Source organism: Artibeus jamaicensis, unplaced genomic scaffold (genome assembly GCF_021234435.1).
Source record: "Artibeus jamaicensis isolate MK-2021 breed Jamaican fruit bat unplaced genomic scaffold, CSHL_Jam_final contig_797, whole genome shotgun sequence".
Classification (NCBI taxonomy): Eukaryota; Metazoa; Chordata; class Mammalia; order Chiroptera; family Phyllostomidae; genus Artibeus; species Artibeus jamaicensis.
In genome coordinates, this window is record NW_026521977.1 from 18,394,949 (window position 1) to 18,422,768 (window position 27,820).

General features: G+C 36.2%; 1 protein-coding gene across 1 annotated transcript in view; it reads right to left on the minus strand.

The window, feature by feature from the left end:
* Positions 1-16: 16 nt before the first annotated feature.
* The window catches only part of CCDC73 (coiled-coil domain containing 73), a 310,502-nt gene continuing 282,698 nt past the window's right edge, over positions 17-27,820 (minus strand). The window contains exons 12-20 of the mRNA XM_053672983.1: positions 26,178-26,306; positions 25,659-25,718; positions 23,506-23,610; positions 16,204-16,314; positions 11,600-11,731; positions 9,354-9,540; positions 6,920-8,407; positions 4,887-5,020; positions 17-586 (exon numbers count right to left, since the gene is read on the minus strand). Of these exons, the coding sequence (XP_053528958.1) occupies positions 371-586; positions 4,887-5,020; positions 6,920-8,407; positions 9,354-9,540; positions 11,600-11,731; positions 16,204-16,314; positions 23,506-23,610; positions 25,659-25,718; positions 26,178-26,306 (2,562 nt within the window). The 3' untranslated portion in view covers positions 17-370. The remainder of the gene's footprint in view (positions 587-4,886; positions 5,021-6,919; positions 8,408-9,353; positions 9,541-11,599; positions 11,732-16,203; positions 16,315-23,505; positions 23,611-25,658; positions 25,719-26,177; positions 26,307-27,820) is intronic.

Genomic DNA, 27,820 nt, shown 5'->3' on the forward strand with positions numbered 1-27,820 from the left:
TATTTATTGTCTCAAATTCAAAGAAAAGGAAATCACAATCAGAGGATATACAGTAGTGAGTTACAGAGGGAGTCACTGTGTCTGTCGTGTACAATACTGAAGTTGTGTTCTACGAGGGAGGGTTTTGAAGGTGCTACAAGAGCTTTGATGAAAGGATATATGGAGAACTTGAAGGGGAACTGGATGCTGACAGCAAACTTGGCAGTCTCAGCTATCTTAAATGAAGCATTTGCTGAGCAAAAACATAATAGTGACTTCGTCACATCAGAAAAAGCTGGAAAAGTGAGCAATACATCTGTAAAAAGCTGTAAATGTAACAGTCATTTTGCTTAAAACCACGTCAATATACTGTTTCACCACTGAAATTACTTTAATCTGTTTTTTCCAACATCTCTTCTGCTTTTCTCTTTTTAGTTGGGTTGTCACTTTCTAAGACTAGGTACTTTTCAATTTCATTTACTTGATTTGTTAGCAGGCTCTGCCAGTCATCTTCCCCAGTAGAAGACACAGTTAAATCCTTAGTGTCTTTAATCTTGACAATCTGAAAACGGCTTTGCAGAGCTGAGTTCAGAGGCTTTGTTTTCACCTAGGAGAGACCAAACTTGTTTTACCACTGAAATTATTACTCATTTTCTAAACACTCATCTTCAAAAGAGTTTCAAGAATACCCTTAAACTTTTGCAATTATGTGCAGGTGATAAAGCCACTGTTTTCTTGGCTAATTTCCAACTAATACCTTAGTAATTCTGTCACATGTGAATCTGTAGACTTACATAGTAGCTTTTCAAGATATTTTAATATATTCCAGGAATACCACAAAGGTTCTCTAAAAGGTCTTGAGCTTACATTGAAAGAAAAGATATTTAAAACAGGCAGATAAAAATCTGTTTTGTCTTCAGCTTCCTTCCCTTCCCAAACATGTCTATGTTTTGTATCTTCTAGCAAAACAAGGGGAAAACGGAAAATGCGAGCAGAAGTAAGCTACCACTTAAAAACTGCCTTTTACTTCCTGTTTCTTCTCCTGCTTCACAGCACCATTTTTGGAGACACGGAGCAGTGCAGTAGTTGGAAGTTGGTGTGTTTCCAAAGCACCATATTGGATCATACTGATTTTTGATACTGTGCTAAAAATGTTTCATTTTAAGATTTTTTCCTGATAATAAAACATTGAAAATTTAGAAAACAGAAGAAAGTATAAAGTAACTAAAATCAGTAGTGATTCACTATCCAGAGAGACCTGTCAACATTTTGGTACTGACTCCTGCTAGTCTTTTTTTGTTTTGTTTTTAATATCATTGATTTCTCTTTAGAATTTTATATCTTTGTTTTCCCCTCTGAGTTGTCTCCTAGGTGACTAAAATTTCTCACAAACTATTGTAAGTGGCTTCAAAATATTCTCTTTTATAGATGTGTGGTAATTTAACTGTCTCCTGGTTGAATATTTGTTTTAATTTATCCCTACCAAATAAATTTGAGGTAATTTCTTGAAAAAAATCTTTGATGGTGTTCTCACATTACCAGATAAAACCCCCTGTTAAAAGGGAGTGTTAGATTTTAGAATCGTGACCAGGATAAGAATTACATTAAAATTACCCAAGATTCCAATTTAAACATTTTGATATAAATATTCTGGTCACTTCTGTATATATAGACTTTTTAAAAATCTGAATCATATATTTCCTCTTGTGTCAAAAAATACTGTTAGTATTTCTATGTGTTAAAAGTCTTTCAAGGGCATGGCTCTGCCCTGGCAGGAATGGCTCACTTGGCTGGTCATGGTCCCGCAAAGCAGTTGCTGGTTTGGCTCCTGGTTGGGGCACATGCAGGGGTTTTGGGTTCGGTTTCATTTGGAGTGTGTACAAGAGGCAACCGGACAGATGTTTCTCTCCCTCATCAATGTTTCTCCCCCTTCCACCATTCCCCTCTCAAATAAAAATCTTAAAAAAAAAATTCATGGCTCCATTATATTCCATGTTCCATAATTCAATATATTGTTGGGCATTTAATAAATTGCTGGAAAACATTTATTGGTATAAATTACGCTATGATGAAAACCACTGGTTCATAAATCTCTGAAGATCTTTGAATATTGCTTTACATTAAGTCTTTTCCAATTTATTGGTAAAAGTGGTGTGCTCATAACATTGTCTTTTTTTAAAAGATTTTATTTACTTTTTAAAGACATGGGAATGGGGGAGAGAAAAGACAATGTGTGAGACATTGATTGGTTGCCTCTTGCCCCCAACTGGGGACCTGACCTGCAACCCAGGCATGTGCTCTAACTGGGAATCGCACCAGCGACCTGCTTTGTGGGACAACACCCAACCAAATGAGCAGCACCAATCAGGGCAACATTGTCATTTTCAAAGTGAGATACAGTAATAATTTTTTATGTGATCTTAAATGTTTATATTTAATCTCAGTTCCCTAAAAATTGCTCTTTTTGGTTCCTGAGAATTCTATAGTCTTGTTCCCTCCAAGTCTTAGAATGATGTGTTCATTTTAGTCTATTGCCTGTGTTCTTAAACAGAGAGAAAAAACTATTAGGAAGGACTGCCAAGAGACTAGGCAAGTCATTTAAGTTGTGAGCCTCAGTTTTCTCATCAGCTCCTTTTAGTTACAAAATGCTATTGTAAAGAACTGGCAATGGATAAAATACACATAAATGTATATTTCTGATAATGTCTGGCGTATAAGTATGTTCATACTTGATTTAGCTTACAGAGGCAAAATGAATTACAAGTCATCCATGCAATACTGATACATAGAAATGTAGCAGATCCAAGTCTAGGTTGCTACTGATTTTGAAGTTAAATGATTTATGACCTATAATTTAATGGTCCTGTTTTGCCATCAAAATGCTTGATGCATTTTGGTGCATTTGACACCAAGTAAAAATTACCCCATTTTCAAGAATCCCAACTCTTGACTTTTTATCTTGAAGAAAAGGAAGGAGACATTTACTCATAACTGCTTTAGTTTCTCCCCCTGAACTACCTGCTTGGTGGGAGAACTCCCTGCTATAGCAGAAGCAGGGACTGGCTGTAGAGGAATGATGTAATTAATGTAAAGTTTTACATTTAACAAAACTTGTCCTATTTAAACGCTTATAAGCATTTTGCAGCTTACAAGCAGTAATTCTAATTCTAAACATGCTGCCACATATTTTTGCTCCTGTTTCCTATCTTCTAAACTCATCTAGCCTTTTTCTGCCTGACTCAGAGGATCTGGTACTAGTCCTCAGGTTGCATTTAAAAAATTAACTTAAATGAACCAAATTCGTTGGATGTGTAAACTGAGTGGCTTTCCTGGCTTACTTTGGCCCCCTTTTCCCATCCTCATTCCTAGGTATGATCAAGATTGCAGCAGCGACCAACCTGACCCCCACCCCAGAACAAAAAGGTGAATTAGCTCATGAGACCTACCTAAAATTATACAGGTTTAGTGGCTAGTGCACCTAAAAATGTTGAAAAATATAAAGAACTTTTATTCCCTTTCTGGCTATATTTCTTCATTTAGAACAAAGGTTGGCAAAGTTTTTCTGTAAAGAGTCCCAAGTAAAGATTCCTGGGTTTGTGGGCCAAATGGCCTTCCTCACAACAGCTTCATTGTCATTGTAACACAAAAGTAGCCACTGACAACAGGTGAAGGAATGGGTGTGGTTGTGCTCTAATAAAACCGTTCTTACTAAGATGAGGCAGCCAAAGATTTTCCAATGCCAGATAAAATACACACTTGTACACACCAAGTTGAAAAAAACTACTAAGTGCAGTGGTGAAAACAGGTGGACCTGATTTTAGTTTCAACCCTCCCAGGAGAATTACGCTATATCAGTGGGTGTGTCATATTTAAAAAGGAGAATGAAATACATTGTTAAAAGCTGTTATATGTTCCCCTGACTGGTATGGCTGTTTTTTTGGGCACCATCCTGCAAAGCAAAAGGTCACTGGTGCAAATCTGATCAGGGCACATGCCTGGGTTGCAGGTTCAGTCCCCACTGAAGCTCATATAAGAAGCAACCAATTGGTGTTTCATCAGTGTTTCACTCCCTCTTTCTCCCTTCCTTCCCCTCTAAAAAAAAAAAAAAAATTAGTGCAATAATGTTCATCTTAACGTGTGCTAAAGAGAAAGTCGTTTAATGTGCATTTCTATAATTTAAGACAATACGGTAACAAAAATTTCACTATACAATTTTTTAAAACCTTTCCTTTTTTTTTAGGTTATCTTTTAGCAGTTATGCCTATAATTGTCTGTTTTTTGTACTTTGAACTTTTTTGCACTGAAATTTTGCACACTGTGTTTAAAAACTTAATAAATGTTACCAAAAAACCAGTCAGCTGTAGTTAGCTGCGGGAGCCATATAATCTCTACAAATACTTTGCTTTGTATTTACAACTGTACTGAATACCATGTGTTTACGGATAGTGGGTCCTTTCTCCTGTGTTCTAATTGAAATAATTTAAGATTTTTCCTTCACAACAGTTTTCCTAAAATGTAAATTACATTAGCACTATTAGACATTTAAATTTATTAACTGATTGTTTAAGGCATCTTAGAAAAAAATTTTAAGTACTCAAACTAGTGAGCTTTAAATGTACAAATGCCACTATTCCTAAACTGAGGTGACTAAAATGTAGAAATACATAATACACTACCTCACACTTTCCTTCCCCAACAGGCTGGATTATATCTATTTGATTTATACACTGTGACTTTTTCCTGCTGTTTTCCATCAACCTTAATTGTGAAAAATGGTGCCATGCTGCCCTCTTGATATTATTTTGGAGATCAGTTAGGTCTTAAAGCATCCAGATGCATACAGTTCTACACATATCTGTAGAATTAGCTCACTAAGGTCTGCTTGGCAATATTTTTAATTGACTTACATGTTCTGTGGGAAAAGAGGAATCATAAAAAGTCTCTGCAGTTGCATTCCTCTCTTCACTGGTCTCTCCCTTGGGATCTGGATGGATAGCGGAGTTATTCAAAGTGTCAGCAACTCTGTTAATGCTGGTAGTATCTGCTTGACAAAGAGGAAATGGCAACAACTGAATTTTATTCTCTAGGCACCCATTTTAATGGCTGAACTTGTTTTTCTCTGATTCTGTGCTTTTGTATTTTAAAAGAATTTATATTTTCTTTTTACTTTGAACTTTTTATAGTTTTCACAGACTTTGCCTCTTACGTTAGGCATTTCATCTCTGAGTTTTATTATTGCTACTTTCTAAAACCTGATTTCACATTAAAACAAGTGAAATGGTATATCTTATAAAACAAAATGCTATCCTTATTCCCCAGTAACTACACTGCCTGTACATGTAAACGTTTATACAGTGAACATCTTACAATTCAGAGTAAAAGAAATTGACCACAAGTAGGCTGCCCAACAGAGGGCTGCCTAGTAGTTAATAAACAGATGAAAGTACCTTGGAGAGACATGTCTACTTCGAAGGTTACAAGATATTTATCAGAATGTTTTACGAGTCTGAGTACTTTACAAGTTGAATATTTATGGAAGTTTAGATATTTCCCATCCTTACTATTTACATTATGAGACTTAATTTAGAAGAAAGGACCTGTGAGAAAATGGTAAGCATCAGACCAGACCCTGGACTAATTAATAGTACTTGACTAACCACAACATTTGACAGACAAAATTAATGGAACCTGAATACATTTTATTAGGAAAATAAGAGTTTGTGAAATGAGGTTTAACAATGTTTTTAGTGTTTCCTTTTTCCCTACATCACTTTTCCATTCATGAAGAAAACAAGAAGTACTTACGCTTTTAGTTTCCAGTTGTTGGATTTTTGAATTTTAAATTTTCTCTTTTAAAAGAAGCCTGTTAGTCTGAGGGCCATACAAAGCTTTCCTTGTAATCTGCATTTCTCTCAGTGGGTCTACATGCATCTTATTAAACAAAGTCCCTCAATATCTAAGACTGTCTTAACCCGAACAACTTTGAATATGAGGCTGCTATTGGCAAAGTAAACATTTTCCTCATGATCATACTTAAACTATTTATTGTTACCTCCAAGTTACATTTATACAGCACCTATACATAATATATAGTATGTTTAATATGAAAAATTTCAAGTACACCAAAGTAGAGAGTATGAATCCCAATGTACCCATTACCCAGCTTCAGTATCCATCAATATCAAATCATGTCTTCATCTATACCTTTTCCCTTATTTTTTAAAAAATTCTGGTGCATTTTTAAAGCAAAACTTTAACATTGTTATTTCATGTGGTGGTTTTAAAGAATAGAACAGTCTATGAAATAGTCAGCATCTGAGTGAGTGTATTAATATAGGTACGTAATTAGGAGTTCAATTTAAAGTGTTTCAAGTGACAAAGAGCAGTGATGTGAAATGTATTTGTGCCATACCTCAATATCATAAAACAGAAGAGCTGGATATGTGATGCTGTGACGGGATAGATAAAATAGAAAAATGAAGGAACAGCAGAAAATTGGAGGAAGTGACAAAATTGTGGGTCACAAAATGAAGGGAAGGAAGGGGTGTGTGTGTTTATAAAGAGAAACATGTGCAGTGGAAGAGGCTTTACCAACACTGCATGTGCTCTAAAAAGTAAAGACTTCAGATTGGGTAGCTGTTCCCAATTTAAAATTAGCTGAATCTGTGGCTTTTGTTATTTTCAGTTCCTTAATGAATTTTTTAAAAATTTCCACAGCGGAATTGTACCTCAGTACATGTTGATAATACTGGTTCAGATTTAAGTGAAAAGAAATCCACTTTCATTTAAATAAAACCTTTACTGCATGTATGTGTGTGTAGCATTTTAAGTTTAAGCAAAAAATAAATACTAATATATGTTTTCATTTTAAACACAATCTGGAGAATGTTTAGCAAAAATACTAAGTGGAAATAACTTTCAAAAGAAAACATTCTCTTACCTGGCCCAATATCCTTGCTGACATCACCCACACCCACATCTACGCAAAGTGTCACTGAAACAATCTTTTCGTTTTCTGATGGGCCTACTGGTCTCTCCTTCAGCGACAAAGGAATGCTGGAAGTTGAAGCGCTCACTGTTTGACTTTCAGTTTGATTTACTTTTGACCAAGGACTGGGGTCTAAAAAATTCACATATCCTGGAGTTTTCTCAGTTTTTTTATCTGAAGTTAAAAGATCAAAGGCCAACCTGCCACTTCTGTTTACTAAATCTCCAGATGGCTGTATGTGAAATGAACATGATTCTTCCAGCTGTCCCTCACTGTAAAATCTTCCTGAAACAATGTCATTTAATGACTCTGTTTTTTCAGTATTATTTGGCAGAGCATGCTGTCTTTCAATAACATCCACAAACAGGGAAAGGTCATTTTCTGTGGCTTCAGTTATCTGATTCCCATCACCATGACTCTCTTTATTGGAAAACTGTATTTCTGTGGAAGTTTTCGCATGAACGGCAGTTTTCCTGTCTTTGGCTTGTGAAGCATTTATACTCTCACTGTTAAATTGAAGGTGGGAAATGTTCACACTGTTTTCTAAATACCCCACACAGTTCTTAAACTGACTGTTTTGTGTATCAGTCGGGGGTTTACACACAGCTCTTCCCCCAGGGCTTGAGCTGGATTTCACCAATACAGGCATAACAGTACCATTTTTATCTGAATCCTTAAAAAGTACTTTCAAGTTATCACTGAAAACAGCAGATGGAACGGGGTGGTTGACTGCAGTGTCAAAGGGAATAGTTGGTCCGGGTTTCTCAGAAGTATCGGTACAGCCTTGCTGAACATCTGAGGTTGGTTTAAACGATAATGTGCTGCACTCACTTTTTTTATGTAACAATTGTATTGGCTCTGTTTTATACTGTTTATCCTCTAAGATAACACTACTTGTAATGTAGTAATCATGTAAACTGTATTTCTCTTTTACATTCAGAGATGAATCCAAATCTGTTTTGGTTTGGTCACTATTTGTAATTCCCTTGTCTGTGGCATTTTGTTGAGTTCCTGGAAGCAATCTAAAATATTGTTCAGAAACATCTTTTTTATGATTTGTACCATGAGCCACATCATTTAAGATGCTGTTAAATGGTGTTCTGTGATTTTCAACCTCCAGATGTAAATCTGCCTGGTGAACATCTACTTCAGTTCTTTCTAGGTGAATGTTCTCTGTTTCTATGGATATATCTGCCACTAAAAAAGAATTATTTGGTGATTTAAATTCTGCACATCCACTGCCTTTTTCCAAGTCCACCTTGTCTTTAATTTCCGTATTAACTGATTTTCTAAAGTCAGTAACATTCGAAGTTTGCCCTTGACTAATCAATTCTTTTCCTTTGCAGAGGGTTTTGCTTAGGGAGAGTTCACTCTGATTTTCGTCTTGAGGTATAGCCGTGTCAACTTCATTCTTGGAGAGTTTGTCAGTATGCCGTGAATCTGTCATGATGAGAACACAGTGAACTTTAATATTACACACTAAAAAAGCAAAAGTACTTTTGGTTTAAAATGGGACAAGTTGAAGGTGTTACAAAATGGTTTTTATTTCTCCAGTCTCGTTTCCTTTGGGCATACAGTGCATGTCCATATAAACACATGGCTGATTAGATAACAATCATATTATCCTAACAGGTTATACTCTACTTTCTATTACTACTTAGATCCAGAAATTGCTAGCTGCTTTCTTCAATACTATCATCACTTTTTTTTATTCACCTTGTAAATATTTTTAAATTTTGGAACATTTCTGGCCAAGTGTATAGAATATCTACTTAATTTATTTCATCTGGGTTCCCAAGATTTCAAAATTTCAGTCTGGTCACAATAATCTAAGTTCAGGGCACTTGTAGGGCTTTTTTAGTCCAATTCTCTCTACAACATCTCCACCAAGTGGTAGTTCAGCCTAGTCTGAACACCTTCAAACAATCAGTAAACAACTCTTTTCAAGCTGGATGAATTAGTAAATTATTCTAATGGTTACAGAAAGGTTGTTTGAATGAAGAAACGTACTCTAGGCCTGGTCATCAGAGGGTTACCGTTAGCCCATAGGACATCCTCAGCAAAGCAGTGAAGGCAGAAACCAGAATGCAAAAAGCAAAGGGGTGATAAGGAAAAGCAGAAATGTATTTTTCCCCAAAAAACACTGACTGTAAAAAGTACTGACTCATGGGGGGTGGGCTGGGATGGGAGTAAAAAACAGAAAATTGTACTTGAGCAACAATTAAAATAAATTTTAAAAAAATACTCAAAGAAAGCCTGTTTTGTTAAGACACAAAGTATTTCTCCAACTATGCTATAGCTATCTTAAAAAGTAAATACTGTAACTGATATTCCCCTACAAAGCTCAATATACAAATTAGAAAACATCAGTATAGTCCTAGATTACCTTCTATAATGATTTCTTCTATAAGTGGGCCTTCTTTCTTTTCTTCCTTTTCTCTATATTCAGAATCAAAACAAAAATTCCCAATATTTTCTTCCCTTATTTCTTGCCCAGAATTAAATTTCTGTATGGTATTTTGTGATTTCCCCATTGTCATTTTACTGTCTTCAGTATTTACTTCTGGAAAAGTCTAGTGTAAAATGGAAAAGATTCCTTAAATATAAAAACAAATCATTAAAAAGTATAAAACATTGAAACAAATCACACCAATAAAAGTGGCATGTGTATTTGTTCAACCATTCAGCATTCAGTTCAACCACTGGCTATTTGAAAGCCAAATGAATTTTTATTTTATTTTATTTATTTTCAGAGAGGGGGAAGGGAAAGAGAAAGAGGGACAGAAACATCAGTGTGTGGTTGCTTCTCATGTGTCCCCCAGTGGGAACTGGCCTGCAACCTAGCCATGTGCCCTGACTGGGAATTGAACTGTGATCTTTTGCTTCACAGGCCCGCGCTCAATCCACTGAGCTACACCAGCCAGGGCTGAAAGCCAAATGAATTTTTAACTAAATTTAATATATTATTTGTAATAAGATCACTTTCAGTTCATTCTGTATATTGGGTTGGCCAAAAAGTTCATTTGACTTTTTTCATCAAGATGGCTTTAGTAGCACTTAGTTGTCTTTAACTTCATTCAAAACAATTTTGTTAGATTATACTGTAACAGGTGTTGTATCTGTGCATTTTTTAAAAATCAAAATTGGTGAATTTTGTATAGCCCTTTAATATTGAAGATAAAATAAGCAACATTTTTGGCATATTATGCTTTATTATTTCAAGAATAGTAAAAATGCAACTAAAATGCAAAAAGATTTGCGTGGTGTATGGAGATAGTGCTGTAACTGATCAAACGTGTCAAAGTGGTTTATGAAGTTTTGTGCTGGAAATTTCTCACTGGACAATGCTCCATAGTCAGGTAGACCAGTTAAAGTTGACAGCAATCAAATCAAGACATTCATTGAGAACAAGCAACGTTATACCAGGCAGGAGAGAGCCAACATACCCAAATACCAAACTGATGCAGTTACTGGTGAAAATGAAAAATGTGTCTGTTAGGGGGGAAAAAAACAAACTTTTTGGCCAACCCAATATATAATCTACCATATGTAAACAAAATAGGAACCTTTAGATATTTTCAAACATGCATTCCACATTATTATACCACACATTATATGTAATAATAGAACCATTCCATTATTAAAAGCAAGGCAGTCATGGCTGGCAAACTTTTGAGTGTTTGGCATATTTATGTGTCTAAAATAGTGAATCAGTTCAACATCCTTTTTGTCCCTTGTCTACTGAGCACATGAAACATGGAAGCACTGCATGAGGCTTTAAGATACAATGACGACCAAAAATACAGTCCCTCTCCTCAAAAATGTATCAGTCCAATGGGGAAAACAGGGTAAAAAAATAACAGGCAAGTCTGAGAGACAGGAACAAGGAGACACTCAACAGAGAACAAACGGCATACACAGCTACATAAAAACAAGCAAGACTATATAGTCCGAAGAACTGCTTGTGGCTTTCCTCAGCTAGAGCTCAGATGCTGAACAACAGAAAGAAATCCAGGTTTCAGGTAAGCTAGGCCTACTTCATTAAGGGCCTAAACAGCTTGCTAAAGAATTCCAACTACCAGGAAGACAATGAAAAGTCATTCAAGGGTTTTAGACAAGGTAATTAACATGAGCTGACTGATTAAAGAACCACAGAACTAGAAGAAAGGTCATAACCTATCTAAATCAGTCATATTTTTGGATGTCCCCTGGAGCAAAGGAAACAAAGGCAAAAACAAACCAATGGGACTTGATCAGACCAAAAAGCTGTACAGTAAAGGAAACCAACCAAAAAAAAAACCCCACCTACTGAACCAAAGAATATATTCACAAATGATACATGTGAGGTTGGCATCCGAAATATATGAGGAACTCATATATTTAAAACTCAATAATTAAAAAACCGAGTCAAAACCGGGCAGAGGACATGAGATGCTCCTCCGGAGAAGACAGACAGGAGGCCGACAGACAGGAAAGAATGCGCAACACCGCTGATCACTGGGACGTGCAAATCAACACAAAACAGTCAGAATGGTTATTCCCAAAAAGTCAACAGACAACATGTTGACAAGGACGCGGAGAAGAGAACCCCTGTCCTAATTTCTTTGTACCCCAATATATTTGGATTTTTACCTGAAACTTATTGTCTTCCTCAAACTTCTGATCACACAATTCATTGTAATGTTCTTGCAACTTAACATGAGTTTCTTTAAGTGAAGATAACTCATTTTTAATCTCATTAACTTCTCCATTAAGTTCTTCAACCTAATATAAAATGTAATCAAAATGAGAATATACATAAAAGGGTTCTGTGTGAAAATACTTTAGTAACACAAGTTTTGGGAAATAGTAAAACATGAAAACAATTACAAAGTACTAATATTAAGAGCTACCATTTTTTGAACTGTGCTAGGCACTCAATATTAACAATTTCATACTCCTAAAACCCTACGAGGTATTGTCGCTCCTCAATTTACATGTGAGAAATGTGAGGCTTCCAGACATAAAGTAACTTGCCCAAGATCGGGTGGCTTTAAAGAGGAAGTCAGGACTCAAATCCAAAGCTAAATCTAGGAGTTGTGCTCTTAACTACTACATTAAAAGCCACCTCTTGTTACAAACAAACATTTATTTTTAATCATAAAAAGTTCTATAAATGTTGCCCCAGCTGGTGTGGCTCAGTGGATTGTGTGCTGGCCTGCAAACCACAGGGTCGCTGGTTCAATTCCCAGTCAGGGCACATGCCTGGGTTGCAGGCCAGATCCCCAGTAGGCGACACGCAAGCAGCAACCACACAGAATTGATGTTTCTCTCCCTCTCTTTCTTCCTCCCTTCCCCTCTAAAAAAAACCTTAAATTTAAAAAATTCTATGTTATACCTTCATTGCTTTTTAAAATTCAATTTTCTTGTTGCATATTTGATAGACTTTAATTCAACTACATGAACAGCACTGAGCACTAAGTAGCACAGTAGAAACTGACTCTTCAGTCTATATTTACTCCTATAGACAGGGCTTCCACTGGATATAAAATTTCATAATCTTCTTCTTGGGGGGAGTATTCATTCTTTAATGGGAACCTCAAATGTGGGATAAAGTTTCAACCTACCAAAATTTCCATAAATATATGTAATACTTGTTATAGAGCCCAACAGACATGAGGTCATCTACTGCTTTCCCTTCATTTTATCTTTTTTTTAAAAAATATTTGGCTACAGACCTGGCTGGTGTAGCTCAGTGGATTGAGAGCATGGGCCTGCGAACCAAAGGATCGCAGTTCGATTCCCAGTCAGGGCACATGCCTGGGTTGCAGGCCAGTTCCTAGCAGGGGCCAGTTCTCAGCAGGGGACACACGAGAAGCAACCATACATTTAAAAAAGAAAAAAAAAATTTGGCTACATTTATTTTTTTTTAATTTTTTAAAGATTTTATTTATTTATGTTTAGAGGGGAAGGGAAGGAGAGAGGGAGAGAAACATCAATGTATGTTGCCTCTCGTGGGTCCCCTTCTGGGAACTGGCCTGCAACCCAGGCATGTGCCCTGACTGGGAATCGAACTGCCATCCTTTGGTTCCCAGGCCCTCGTTCAATCCACTGAGCTACACCAGCCAGGGCTGTCTCTCAATTCTTGAAGTCCACACTTGCTACTGTCAAATTCTAACCTCCCATCACTCCTCAACAACCTGACTTCTACCCTCATTGTTCTACTGATTTTCTTGTTGATAATCACCTGCGAGTTAGCAAAAAAGATTTTTCTCCACTTTTTATCCTTTTAACAGCTCTGTAGCATGACATGTTAACTACTTGTTCTTCAAACAGCCTCCTTTCTTCACATTCATGGTACCTCCCCCTCTCCATCCTCCCTGCTTTCTCACTGTTCTGATCGGACTGCCCCCCTCCCGCGCACCTGCACACACCCACCCTACTCAAAAAATGTTGGCGTTCGCCAAGGCACTTTCTCATTTAGCCTTCAAGATCTCCTCTCTTTCCACAAATGATAATACCTATATACCTATACCCTACCAGTTCTACTTCCAAAATGCTCCCTCTCCCTCCCCACTATTACTGCCCTAATCACAACCTCATCGGCTCATGGTTAGATTACTTGCAATATTCTTATTGGTCTCTCTCCATAAAGCCATACACCATACTGTTACAGCAGTTATTTTTCTAAAATGCAGATCTATGTAACTTCTCTGCTTTAAAATTCTCAATAGTTTTTTCCCATTATTTATAAAATAAAATTCAACTTCCTTAAGGAACCTTTCAGAAGGCACTCTCAATCTATACTCAGTATCACATTCCAGATCAGACTCTCGCCCTTGAAAATGCAGTTTCGTGCCTCCATGTCTCCCTTCCTTAAATGGAATAGGAAGTATAGGAAATGAGCACCTAGGGCCTGGTAAAACCCTATTCATCTCTCGGGGCCAAACTCTATTGCCATCTTTTCACGAAAACTTTCTCCAGCCTACCTAAGTGACATGGTTTATTTTGTGCTTTCATAGTGATTTGTTAATACTACTACAAGCATTCCACATGATTGTAGTTAATTTCATAGTTATCAGTCCCTTTGAGAGTATAAGCTCTTTATTATTCTTTGTATTTTAGGCATCTTTGAAAATCCAGTACCTAGTTAGAATAGTGCCTAACACATGATAGGTGCTCAACAAATGCTGTGAAATCAATTCCTTTTGTGACCTGTCCCCCTTCCCTTAATAATTTGTGAACATCCTAATTTATTCTCTTTTCATCTGTACATACCCACTGCATATAAAACTAGTCAAATGAAAACAGATACACATTAACACTGTTCTTTATATTTCCATGAAATTTAAATATATACCTAACAATATCACTAAGTTTTATTTGCACAGTATTTTTAAACAGCAGTTTATATGATTCCATCTTCTTTTTGTATCTTTTATTTTTTTAACCCACCTTGATTCAATCTCATTAGCAATACACTCAAGAATAGTAAAAAAACTTATATAGAAATACAATGAAAGAAGAGAGCTGAACTTCTATTCAAGAAGACTTTTATTAGAACAAAAGCAGGTTTTAAAAATTCATCTATTTGCCCTGGCTGCTCTGGCTAGAGGATTGAGTGCCAGCCTGCAAACCAAAAGATCACCGGTTTGACTCCCAGTCAGGGCACATGCCTGGGTTGCAGGCCAAGTCCCCCAGTAGGGGGCACATGAGAGGCAATCACACATTGATGTTTCTTTCTCTCCCTCTCTTTCTCCCTCCCTTTCCCTCTGTCTAAAAGTAAATAAAAATCTTAAAATAAAATAAAAATTTATTTGCTGTTTTGTATTAAAGCGTATGGAAGTGAAGTGATTGTAGAAGCTAAAAAATTCTAAAACAAAACCAATTTTATCCACACTTAAAGACTGAGGCCTCACCAGTGAATCTGAATGTTGGTTTTTCTTAGTTTAATTGACTTTCTCTTGAGGAAGAGCAATGGTTGTGGTCTCACTAGAAAAAATGTATGTTTAATTTTCTTAGCTAATATTTTCTTGGCATACATGGTTGGCATATTTTTTATATTCTCTTTTCATATTATAGTTTTTCCTTATCCTGATAGTACCAATTCCATGGTCTTTTAAACATTAGGAATTTTCCCAAGCACTGGGATGCAGTGTGGATTAGCAAAAGCTAAAATGAATATTACTCTGCTTGGTGCCTAATGATAAACTTTACCAGTACAGAGATTATTAAGGATTTTTTAGTATTCTGATACAATTAATTACAAAATATTTTTTGAGATTTAGGGAAAGTTTATCAAATTAATCAGTGAAAACTTCATCTCTCAAATACAAGAGAGCATGTTAGCTGCAAGAAATTGAAAAATCAAGAGTTACTTACATAATAATTTATACTAAAATCATCTACAGAAAATTTTTATCAAGTTGATATTTAGATATATCATATTAGTATAAAAAATATTAGTATAGTATTAGAACAATATAGTATACAGTAATTATTATAACAGTCTAAATCTCAGATTATAATCTTACATTCCCAAAATATAGATGTCATTAACTCATACTGACTTCCTAGTTTGTTCATTCTTATAAAATAATTGAAAGGCAATGAAAATAGATATTAAAATGATATAATCAGTTTTGGGGTTTACTAATTTTTAAAGTGAACCATCATACTTCATATTTCACGTAAGTTTACATCACTTTATACATTCACTAACTACTTCACTAAAATTAAAATTTAGTATCAAAGATATGGTTTAAGAAAATAGCCATGTTGATAACATTAACTTTTATGATAAAATGTCAACACTATAGAACTCAACTACTATACATATGTTGTAAACATGGCTTAATATATCTCAAAAAAACTGAGGAAAGCTAAATAGATCCGTTAGCAATAATTCCTATATAATCCTTTAATCGCTTTCTAAAATACTATCAATAGTTTTATGAAAATGTAAATTAGTTTTTCTTGTCACATATGGGAAACCATTCAAATTACACACACATGCATATGCTTTTTCATGCATAAAAGCAGTACAGGAAATGTTATTCAATTTAGCTTTTAAAGATAATTCACAAAAAAACAAAAAAATAAAGAGCATTCACTTCTTGGAAATATAAGTGCAAGAGCAAAATGTTCTGACTTTATTCTTAAATTATTTTTACAGTATTTCCTTTGCATTTAACAGTTATTTTAAATGTCTACAACTATTCCAAATGTTTTAATATTTTAATATTTAATAAACCTACGTGCTTCTTCCAAGTTCTTAGGGCTTTCTCATGCTCATTTTGAAGATTAAGAAACTTTTCTTCATTTTCTTTTGCCTTCTCCCTTTGCAGCTCATTATCTCTTTCAAGGGTCTGCAATAAAATTAATTATCCAAAAAATAATCAATACCACATTAATGAATTTTGATGTGTTTTATGTTGCTTGGACCTTTGCTTCTAACATCCTGAAAGTGCCATACAGATCAGTGATAATGTGCTATCTCAACAATAATTTTCATAAATTAACAGAAAGGTACTTATAGTTTAGTTAACAGGAAATAGGGGGAGGTTATGAAAAAGAAATGGCTATAAAAAGGTATAAAGACATTGCCATTATTCAGTTTCACTGCATAAGTTTTAATGTAGTGAAAAAGTAATATGAAGTACAGCACTGAAAAATATGAAATGTAGCATAATCCAGCATAACCCTTGTAAAAATTTTTAACTGACACAGGACATTTTTTCCATATCTGTTTATTTTAGAAATTAACTAGCTAGAAAATCCTTAAATACAATTTTACTTTTTAATTTCAAATTAACACTTTTTAGTAGAGCTTCAATATTTACCGTATTAACTTATTACTTCATAAATTAGCATAATATAAACACCATCACACTACCTTCTCTCCCCCAAAACAACCTTTAGAGAGTAAAATCACTACTCAGTGTGCTCTGAGACACAGGTTTCAAAGCTGTTAACATCACTGTCACCAATATTATTAGGATTCTCTAATGTCTGCTGATAATCCAAGTGAACCTCTGTAAAAAGACAAATGGAACTCTAGCAACATGTCTAATACACCTGGAATTCTTAAGTCTTCATTTGTTCATCATTCTTAAAGCTATGTACATTCAAGATAACCATTTCAAGCCACACAAAGGAAAGAAAAGGTACAGTTTTCCTTTATCAGTTTTCCAGTTTTCCTCCCGACTCTAACAATGGGGAGGTAACCACTCTAACAGTTTCTTGTGTATGCTTCCAGAAACTGTCCATAAGCATAAAGAATATTTTTAAATACCGATGAAACAATACCATATATATTGTGTTATTCTGAATCTGTTTCTTTTAATGAATAATAAATATCTTTCTTACTTTCCATGTCATTCTACACAGAGCTATCTCATTTTAAAGGCTTCATAGTGTTCCATCTATATAGTTTTCAATTTAATCTAAAATGTCAACATGCAGACATAATTATGAAACATTATGAAAATATCTAATAAAAAGCATTTTACAATTTTAACATGAAGATTCTCCTGTAGTTCACAAGAGCTATGCACTTTGAGAGCACTCAATGAATACCTATTTTGGTCACCTCTACTTTAGGATAATGTAAATATATTTACAGAAGTCATATTTTCCTCTTAATTTATAGGTATACATCATAATAGGGTAATTGCTAAATATTTACAGTAATGTATATTTAATAGGTACTTCGTACTTTAACATTCTAATAAATACTATTTTATACTATCTATATTGCTAACACTATTTTAGAATACACAAATCAAAGTTTAGAGAGAATATACCACAGTGTCTTAGTAACAATAAATGACCAAAAGCATTATATTCCTAAAACAGTATATTAGACATGTCAATCATTTCCTGTCCCTACCCAGAGCCCCACCTAAAAAAACCCTGCAGATATCAGGTATTCTCCCGGTTTCCATTTTCTAGAGACATTACAACCTCCCATTACAATTTGGACCTATTGTTCTTTCAGTCTGCTACGCTGATCAGGTTATTTCTGAGGCTTTCCTTCTCTCCCCCGTGGTGAGTCTCCTGTTTCCTACACTGCACGGTTTCCTCTTTCCTGGTTTATTCCGCTGCCTTGGTAAAGCAAATTTTCTATTACTTCATAATAAAAGAGTCATAAATATGACCATTTTGAGGCCCTGCCTATCTGAAAATATCTTTATTCAACAATACTTTCACTTTCCTGAATATGGTCCAACCCTGTTTGGAAGTCAGCATCCCCACCTCTGAGGGCCTGGTCCTATTATCTTCCACGGCGAAGTCTTGCCAGTGAGAGGTCGGGAGCCATAGTGTTGCCACTCTCATTCTGAATCCTTAGTGTGTGACTCGCATTTTCCCCTACAGTTTTAGCATTTTCTCTTTTAGTAAGAAATTTCATAATGATATTCATTGGTGTTGGGCAAAACAAACTCCAATTGTTCAGTTTTGGGTTATTTTCTTATATTATTTCTTTGGTCATTTCCTCTTCTTCCATTTTCTGTTATCTCTAAAAGCACCAGACCTTAGACTTAGCCCCTAATTTCCTTTCTCTGCTCTTTTCCATCTTTCTGTCTTTTGGTTCTACCTTCTAGAAGACTATCTCAATATTATCTTCCAACCTCTCCACCATATATTTTATGTCTTCTAACATATTTAAGGGTTCTCTTTTCTTCTATGAATGTTTCTTTTTATTTATAGACTCCTACTGCTTGTTTTGTGGATTAAAAAATATATTTCTCTTACACAAATGCATTTTCTTAGTTTCTCCAAGTGTTCTTCATTATCCTGTTTGTTTTGTCTGTTTTTCACGTTGGAGACTTTCTTCAAATGCCCAAGGATCCTTAACTGCCTGTTCATATTCAAGAACGAAGTGTTAAAAATCTGGTTCAAAGTTTTGGAAAGTAGTGAGCTTTGCTGCAGGTTCATCTGGCAGCGCTATTTCACTGGGAAAGCTTAAGGGCTGCAGCGATAGTCTTTTCTCGTGAGCAGGTTAGTTTGCCCAGAAAGGAATCTTCAATGCTCTTGACTGAAGTTATTAGGCTTGCTGCCCTCTAAATGGGGAAAGCGGGCTGGAAGGTCATAAATTCAGAATCTAGTCTTTCTGCCCTGTTTTCAGTATGATACTATCTGGAGTATGCTAATAAATTGGCACTCAAAAAACAAAACAAAACAAAACCTGGTTTGCCGCATTTGCCAACTTCATTAGTGTTAAACATTCCCGTGACGGTTGATCAGAAGCTCACTCTCGTGTAACCACCAGCTCACAAAATGACCACAGCTCTAGCGAACGGTTCTCCCTGGCGAAGAGGACACCACTGATCTCCCCATCTCGTCTCTCCAACATCAGTGTAAACCTCCCGTCCTCTTCCAAGCAGGAGAGAGGCAGTGCTTATTCATGCGGGGTAGGGAAGAGAAATGGAGGTGCAAGAGCTTCCTGAAGAGACCCCGTGTTCGGCTTCAGCTGTGCACCCTACTTCTAGAGGCACACGCAGCCCTGACCATCCCTGCACCTTGCACTTGGATTTCTACTTGCCCTCATTTACTAAGTAAATTACTAATTTTCCATCTGGTTTTCACTTTTAAAACTTTATTTTTATAAAACTTTATTGTTTCTGCTCCCTCTTCTCTTGTCCTTGTGGATTTATTATTGTCATTTCATTGCAGTTTCAGAAGGAAATAGAAGTGAATGTATGGGTTCAACTCAGTGTTTAACTAGAAGCCCTATCCTGGCAAAATCTGAACTTGCAAACAGCCTGAATTTACTTATTGCTAATCATTTGTTAATTTAATAAAATTTAATGAGCTCCTACTATGTACCAGATACTCTTTCAGGCTATGTTAGTGAAAATATACTGTTCTCATGGAATGTATGCTCTATCAGGAAATTATTTAGCATTATTTGCACCTGGATGAATCTAAAAACCCTAGCTGAAAAAAAATGGATATTGTAGAAAGTCAAAATCAAACTATCTGTTAATATTTTAATATACCAAAATCTTGAGTAAATTATCCTGGTTGATACTATGACTGTAGGAGCAAACTAAGTAAATTATTCTTGCTAACACTATAACAGTATAGTTATACTTACAGCTGGACTAAACTATAATGAAGTTATAGTAGAAAATACTCTCCATCCTGAGAATGTAGTTCTCTGTGCTCCAAACTGTACTATAAAAATAAGACAGATGATAGCATGACTGCAGAGCCCCGAAAAACAGTTGACCATTACGAGGAGTAATGACCCCTTTTAGTACAGGTGGAATTAGAATGCGCCAGAAAACACTTGCAATATCTACACAGCTTAATCCTTAACAACAGTTCTACATTAATATTTTGTTATACTATATATCAGTGGCTCTCCAACGCCAGTCTGCAAACAAGCACTGATCCATGACAGAATTTCTCTAGTCCACGGCAAAACGTGTCAAAATAAGGTCATCAAGAGTCTTTTCTTGTAACAGACTGCCTTTTTTCCTGAGATTATATCCTTAGTATAGTGTTAGTGTTAAAATGTTCTCTTTTATAAAGTGAAAGTGATGATAGATGGTATTTTTTTCTTTCCTTACTTATAAACAAGCTTACAATTCTATCCTGTTCTTACCAATATTTTGTTTGAAATTTTACTATATGAAACCTAGTTTCTCTATGTACTATCAAGGCTCAGGTAACAACGGTGTTAATTAAAGAGAGAGGCATTTGGATCTAAGATACTAGCAGCATAATTAAAAGACCCGGGAACCATAGTTACAGTGGTCATTAACTCAAAGAAACACAGGACTATGTATATGTCTATGACTACAATAGGCTGTATAGAATCCAACGATACATAAACATTGGATTTAGAGCTTGTAAAAGGCAATTTAAAAGTTGTGGTTTTCATATAACTGATCTAACCAAAGTACCAGCTCTATGAAAAATACTAATGATGTAATGTAGAAAGAGTGCTGGAATAGAATCAGGACGAATATTTACTCCTGGTTTTGCCACTACATATGAGGCCTTGAACTACATCATTTATACTTTCTGGATCTCTAGTTCATCATGAAATGATAACTGCACTAACTAATCTCTAGTATTTAGTTCATCCTGTAAATCGACGTTTTAAATGGATTAGGAAACAATCCTGGTAGCTGCTACTCACAAAGAATGTGGGTAAGTTATATCGTATGTTTCTTGGAAGAAGGTTCAACATGTCAGAGAGACAGTTCCAGTCGTCCATCTGTAGGGTGGGTAGAGGATGTGGGAATGGGGGGATACTTACTTATAACTGGACCTTTCCTTCCAGTTATAAGTAAGTGAAAAATCACTGGAAGTGAAAAATCACTTCCCAGAGAAATGATTTTTACTAGTCTTTTATTGGAGTAGGTGAAAAGGTTAAGAGGAAAAAGAGGTTTGACTCAAATACACCTCTCTTAGGTGTAACTCCTATAGAATTGGGTGTAGGCAAGAGAAATAAGGCAAAACTCTCTTTGCATGACCAGTCGTAGAACACCTATGGTGAAGAGATAAGTCTTACATTGTTTAGGTTAGGATTGGTCCCATTCAATGATGATGGACTCGGCATAATGTGTGAGGCCCAGTGCAAAACAAAATTTAAAAAGGCAGGAAAAAGTGCTATTAAAGATACTAAATTACAAACCTTTTTTCTTTCTTTATAGTCCCTCACTCTCTTTGTTCCTCTCTTTCTCTCTCTCCCTATCAACCTGTCACAGCGCTTTTAATTTGCTATTTAATGTCATGGTCCTCCAGGCAGGAGGGTACTCACAGGGCAAATGCAGATCTTCATAGATGCCGAAGGCCACACATATGATCCACCACGTACTTGGTTCTACCTCCTGCAAGTGGCTGGATCCTATGTCCTGACTGGGTATGGGGAAGTCAGTCTCCCCATCCCACGCGCCCTCTGCCCCAACCCATGGAGATAGGTAACCCCGAGAAACTGTGACCACCAGGAAGAGATGTACCTGTCAAAACACCCACCTAATGTGCCTAGGTACTGCTAACTCAGGACAGAGGGCACTGCAGGGAACGTGCACTCCACTCAGACCCTCCCTGCCACATCTGGGCCTCCACCAGGGGTAAAGGGCAACAGCAGAATACAGGCCTCACCAATGTGAGCCAGGCGCCACAGCAGTCATGAGAGAGGAGCAGGGAGGAAGAGACCAGGCAGGGCCCAGGGCACCAAAGGGTGGGAGGAGAGTCAGCAGCCAGGAACTGGTCCTGGGAGGCAGTGAGAGACAGGAGAATGCCTGAGTTGAGGCCCCAAGCCCCCGGTGCATCATCAGACTTACTTTACAAACATAAACTCAAAGATAAAGATTTATAAAAATTTCGAGACAGTAACCACAGAACATTAAGCCTGAAGCACAAAGCCCTTCTGAGAATAGGTCACTGTGTAACTGCACTGGTTACATACCCATGAAGCTGTTCCTGGCCTCTGCTGATGGTGCTCTTTACACAAGAGATGACTGTACTTTTCTCAGGAAATGTTCAGCATCACTTTTTATTACTAAGAATCCCTTTAGAGGGACACGAATATCTCCTACTGGCCACCCCTGTAGAACAGGTCCCCAGCTCCTTTTCTTGAGTGGACATCCCATCACCCGGCCCTGTAGCACACAGGGAAGTTCCTGCCCTTCCCCTGACTTCCATGATCCCTCCTGGGGAGCCAAGCACCACTCAAGTTCTCTCTTCCGCATCCTTTCCGGTACACACAGTATTAGAACAAGCACAATACAATTCAAGCCCCAATGACACTGATTACTCCAAAAACTTTCCTCTTTGAAATTTCTAGACCATAACTGATCATTATTCTATAAGTTCTTGGTACACTTCCAGACCTCAAGAAACATATGCCAAGTTCTTCCACATAAACTTAACAACGTTCTACTTTACTGGCAACACCAGAGTGAACATTTCGGTTTCTCTATCATCTCTAGCATCCATCTAAGGAACAAGACGGCAGCCCACCCTCTTCTTCTTGTACTCCGATCTTTACCAGTGATTTTCCTACAGGCTCTACTTACTTTTGTGAGGGGTAACACACAGCCCGCTCTGCTAGGAATGCAAGAAAAAAGCCTCATGTTACGCACCGTCACTCCCAAACATCAGCGACCCTAACTTCTTCCTCCTCAACCGTTTTCTTATGTATACTGGGAAGATGACGAGTGAATGTTGAGGCAATAGGGCCAGTCCCGTCACACTCCTGTAAAGAGGGATCTGTCCCAGTTTCTAGGAGCTCACTGTTTACTTGCTTACAATATGGTGATACTTGTCATCTTTTATTTTCAGTTTTGATCTTTGCCACAATTCTAAGACAAAGAAAAAAAATCCCATTCGATCTGTTACAAAATTAAATCAGATGCTTGATATAACTGAATATTTAACTAGTGGCTTAAATATTTAAAAATCTGCTCATTCCTTAAGACACTGATAACAAGTTAATGAAGGAGTCCGTATCTTGCCCTTAAAATTCAAAATGATCACAGATAAAGTGAGACAGATGAATGCAAAGGAAAACATACTTTAAAATATAATATAAATATAACCTGATTATTTTCTCTTTGCATCTTCAATTCTGCTTCCATTTCAGTATTAGCTTGAGTCTGTTGCTGGAGTAACTGCTGCATATGTTGAAATGAAATGATGATATCCTTTAAAAAAGTATAAATATATCAATTTTTAAAAGATTTTATTTAGAATAAGTGGGCAGTGACCAGAGGGGAGAGGGAAGGGAATTTAAGGGGGAAAAAGGGGAGGGATTTTGAGGAGCAAGTGTGAAAGACACAGGGATGAGGACTAGGGGGGAGGAAGTGGGAGGGAGGTGGGGAGAGGAAAGGTGGGGGGATGGGATGGGAGAAATAGACAAAAAAACTGTACTTGAAAAATAACTAAATAAAATTTTTAAAAAAACAAAAAAAAGATTTTATTTATTTAATTTTTAGAGAGAGGGGAAGGGAGGGAGGAAGAGAGGGAGAGAAACATCAGTGTGTGGTTGCCTCCCATGCACCCCTTACTGGGGACCTGGTTCCCGCATGTGCCCTGACTGGGAATCGAACCGGTGACCATTTGGTTCACAGGCTGGCACTCAATCTACTGAGCCACATCAGCCAGGGCTGATATATCAATTTAAAAAAATTAAGATAATGAGGATGTTTCTAAATCTATTCTTAAAATATATTTTTCTAGTTTCTTAACGTTATAGCTTAATTTCAACATATAGAGAATATACTGAAAAAAGCTAATGACACATTTTACTAATATCTAAAAGAATTTATACTGCATGATTTCTTACAAAGTACTATTTCCAAGAGTTCCTCAAATAATTAAAGTTATTTGAATGAACCGTGGATTCTGAGACACTATTGAAAAATGTGAAGGATTCAAAACTAAAACTTCTGTTGGCTTGCCCCCAAACTTGCAAACGTGTCCCTACTAAAATGCCACATTGCTCATGGCCTAAGACACCATGGTATGCATTCAGAACCAAATGGAGGAAAAGCAAAAGGGAAAAAATAAACAGATGGAGTCATGCTTATGTTAATTCCTAGCACATAGTAAACACTCAGGTGTACTGAATGGACACATGTATACATTTTAGACCAGGTCTCTCATATATGCCCATTGAAAAATAAATCAGGGGAGGTAGGGAGTAATGTTTGTCAGAGGATACAGACTTGTGTTATAAAATGAGTAACTTCTGAGGATTTAGTGTACAGCATGACTTCAGTAACATGCTGTCTTATTTACTTGAAACTTGCTAGGAGAGTAGATCATACATGTTCTCACAACACCTTTCATGTACCTTTTTTCCTTAAATAGAATTATAAACATAGACTCAAATGAGTATAATGTCCTGTAAACATATGTTCTTAGCATATATATATATATATATATATATATATATATATTTCAATAATTAGGGTAACACTAGTCTAAAATCTCAAAGAAAAAACTGATTTTATTCTTTTAGTTACGTATTTGTAAAATATTTTAATGTAACATTTTCTCCAGCTTTACTGAGATATAACTGACATATAACATTGTGTAAGTCTACGGTGTACAAGTTAATGATCTAATACAGTATATATGGTAAAATGATTACAAGGTTAACATCTCTATCACCTCACATAATTACCATTTTTATGTGTGTTGTGAGAACATGTATGATCTACTCTCCTAGCAAGTTTCAAGTAAATAATACAGCATGTTACTGAAGTCATGCTGTACACTAAATCCTCAGAAGTTACTCATTTTATAACACAAGTCTGTATCCTCTGACAAACATTACTCCCTACCTCCCCTGATTTATTTTTCAATGGGCATATATGAGAGACCTGGTTTAAAATGTATACATGTGTCCATTCAATACACCTGAGTGTTTACTATGTGCTAGGAATTGACATAAGCATGACTCCATCTGTTATTTCATCTTTTAATTGATTTTAGATAGAGGAAGGGTAAGAGGGGCAGGGAGAGAGAGACAGTGATTCACTGTTCCACTTATGGATGCATTCATTGGTTGCTTCTTGTCTGTGCCCTGACTAGGGATCCAACCCCACAACCTTGGCGTATCAAGACAACGCTCTAACCAACTGGACTACCTGGCCAGGGTGCCATCTGTTATTTAACTGTATTTCTCCACATTATATCTGGTTTTTAAAATATTTACTGGCTTCCAAAATATCTTATGATTGCTTGCCTGTTTTTCTTCTTGAATATGGGTAATCTCTTCTTTCATCTTCTTATTGAATTCCAACTCCTTTAAAAAATGGAATAATTTTAGGTTATGACATAAAGTTCTCCAAATTCTACATTTCATTCAGTGCCCAACAAACTTGGGCAGGTCATGAGTACCAACATTTGTTTGCTGTTGAAGCAGTGACTCTAGTGAACTAAAGATGGTATTGGAGACCCAGTACAAGCTGGTGCAGACTTGTACGTGTTAATGTTAAATTAACAGAATTTCTCATCTCCAAAATTTTTTCTGGAGACAACACTGTACCATAAGATAATCTGACACCATGTTAAAGTGGAAATAAAGTTATTATGGCCAAATTTTATTGTCTTAAAGTCTTGCTAATAATTAAAAAGATTCATAATACCCTCTTCCCTATGTACATTAACTTTACAAAGATGGAATGTTTTTGTATTTTTCTGAAATTCTCACAAATTTTACAAAAATATACATTTTATAAACATGAATTCATTAATTAAATACCATGTTGAGTCTTTCTTGAAGTTCCTGAAATTTTTGTTCTTTAACTGTGAAACTGATGTTTTCTTCTCCCATCTTATGTTGCCATGTGACTTTGGACTTTATCAAGTCTGAGGTTACTTTTTCTAGTTCCTTCACAAAAGAAACATGAAAAAATTGATATACACATTTCATCAAAGCAAGGTACTATGCTGACAGTTTTGAAGTCCATTTTTAAACCTATCAGTATAGTTTACTATGTTCCATATACTATGGTCCATCAAGGTGTATTTCCCCTAGTTCCATTGCAAGACAATTAGCCAAGGTGAGAACGTTACTTGTGATTATGGAAGAGTCAAACATAATGACACAGGGACAGAATGCATGATATTTGCTCTTAAAAAGAGTGCACTGACTAAACACACTAACCAACCAGATGCGGGATATTTTCCTTCATTACCTGTCCAACAAAATAAAGAGGTGATAAATTCCCAAGTTCATTAGCATAAGATTTGTGTAAGAAATAATTACTACATAATGTGATTAGTGCTATATTATGGGAATGCATAGAAGCATGAAGAACACAGTTGGCTGAGGACATCAAGAAGGCATTACACAGAAAAGTGGTATCTGAATTGAGTTTTTAGAAGATAATTTGCAAAGAAGACAAAAAAGGAGTAGACATTTCAAACAAAAAGATTCTATGTGCAAAAAGGTATAGAAACCTGAAAGAGCATGGTATTTTTCAGGACAACAAAATTAATGTAATATGGCTAGAATATGTTATGTTATGGGTAAGGGGGAGGAGTCGAATATTGGTAATTGTGGTTAGAAATGGTGCAGGATTCAGATACTGAACGGGATCTGTAGGCCAAACTAGAGTTTTAATTTTATCCCATAGACAATGAGGAAAAAATCATCGAAGGATTCAGAACAATGTAAAAAGATTTGCATTTTAGAAAAATAACTCTGGCATCATAGCAAAGGATAGAATTGAAGGGAATATAAAAGAAGTCTTAATTTGTGAAGTTACATGTCCAGTGAGTTTAACAGATACCATTCAAACACATTAAAATCCTGAAATAAACCATTAAAAACCTTTTGAATTGGTGTGCATTACTGTACTGCTATTCTCTGAATGCTGACTATACTAAATACTCAAGGATCTGATTTTCCCATTCTTGACTACATGGTATCTGAATTACCTTTGAATTTTAGGAGCTCTACAATATAAAGAACCACTGTCCACTAGAGAAGCTGGAAATGCCAGCTTTATAAGCAGGAGACCAGGCTCTGCTGATCAGATGCACCTGTCTTAGATATTAAATCAGGAATTATAACACAAAAGAACAAGAACTGCTGCAAATCCACCTGTTGGTAGACAGCGGGTGCAGTGCTAGGAACTTCAAACTTGTGTGGGCAAGAGTGACACCACTGCAGCAGTAACGGCAGCTGCCATGGTCAGCAGCAGCGCACAGCACCCAGCCGTGGAAGCTGCTTTTGCACTGTGGTCTTGGACACTGCATACCTCCCCTTGTTTCTGACCACTGTCCAAGACTGCAATGACTAACATCCAAATTCCTTTACTGACAAAATTATCTTACAGTTAAGAGACTTGACTAATATACATAAAAATTTAAAAGGCTATATTTAAGAACTGAATAATG